We start from the raw sequence: 1,320 nt of genomic DNA, 5'->3' as shown, positions 1-1,320 counted from the left end.
CACACACAGTGTCTCTCTTACTCACACACACACACACACACACTCACACACACACACAGTCTCTCTCACACACACCCATACACACAGTCTCCCTCACACGCACACAGTCTCTCTCTCACACACACTCACACACACATTGTTTTGTTTTTTTAATTTAACGTCTATCGATCATTGAAACTGCCCCATACATAAACCCGTCCTTCCAGAAAAATCCAGAGTCTTTTGTGATTGGTCCAAAAATCCTTGATTATGCGGCACGTTTTCTTAAAGAATGCAATGGAATATGCGAGGTTTTAATGCAAATGTAAGCGAGGAAATTGCGGGAACCTGCAAAAACTGCTGTTTGATGAAAAAGAGTGAGTAATTACATCACTTTATAACGTTCCCATGGAAAAGGGGGAAATGGCTGCTCTAGTGTGAAGTAAACAACATGTTTCTGATAAGATATTTGGGACTTTTTTGCAACGAAAATGCAGGATAATGAAATCATGCAAGCTCTGCGCAGAAATCGTCGATTAATGCGGCAAAAGTGAGACAGATTTTAATGAAAGATATGGACTTTGGCTAATTATGCGATCGCCTAATCACCTTTCCTGGAGCAATTGACTAAAAAGACTCCCCTCGTGTCCCCCCCCCCCCCCCCCCCCCCCCCCCCCCCCCCCCCCCCCCCCCCCCCCCCCCCCCCCAGGGACGTCCGTCTGCAGATCCTGGAGCACAGCCGCTGGTCGGTGGTCCAGAAGTACCGGGCCGTCACCGCGGGCCTGACCGTCGACGACCTCGCGGCGTTCGCCGCCGGGCTGAAGGCGGCGCTGTACGTCGAGGGGCTGGTGCAGGGGAACTTCACCAGCACGGTGACACACACACACACACACACACACACACACACACACACACAGAAAACCCTTTATGTTGCGAATAGTTTTAGATATTACAAAAAATATAAATACTAAAAAAAATTGTCGGAGTCTTCTAGTGTACGGTCACCAGGCTTTAACCAAAATCAATTTGTAAACTGGAATCGACTTTTTTGTTCTCTAAATCGACGTCCTCTCTGTTCCACTTGTTATGTTGTGTATGTCTCGTTGTGTAATCTCTTGTTTTTTCCTCCTTCAGGAATCCAAAGAGTTTCTGCAATATTTCATTGAGTGAGTTTCCCGTTTTATTTCTTTTTTCCACTTTTAGTGTTTCTGGTCATGTTTTATTTAACAGTCAGATCATCTGGTACGATGCTCTAAAGCCTCAAATTAACCTGTTTTGATGTAGAAATCCGGAAATTCTTCTAAATAATCTTAGTCTCTCTCTCTCTCTCTCTCTCTCCCT

At 45.5% G+C, this 1,320-nt stretch overlaps 1 protein-coding gene across 1 annotated transcript in view; it reads left to right on the top strand.

The window, feature by feature from the left end:
- The window catches only part of LOC117950782 (nardilysin-like), a 20,401-nt gene that overhangs the window by 14,006 nt on the left and 5,075 nt on the right, over positions 1 to 1,320 (top strand). Inside the window, exons 14-15 of the mRNA XM_034882121.1 lie at positions 689 to 851; positions 1,114 to 1,145. Coding sequence (XP_034738012.1) covers positions 689 to 851; positions 1,114 to 1,145 — 195 coding nt within the window. The remainder of the gene's footprint in view (positions 1 to 688; positions 852 to 1,113; positions 1,146 to 1,320) is intronic.

This window comes from Etheostoma cragini, chromosome 9 (assembly GCF_013103735.1).
Source record: "Etheostoma cragini isolate CJK2018 chromosome 9, CSU_Ecrag_1.0, whole genome shotgun sequence".
NCBI lineage: Eukaryota > Metazoa > Chordata > Actinopteri > Perciformes > Percidae > Etheostoma > Etheostoma cragini.
Note: the sequence above shows the minus strand (reverse complement) of the source record. Positions and strands in the feature narration are given on the sequence as shown.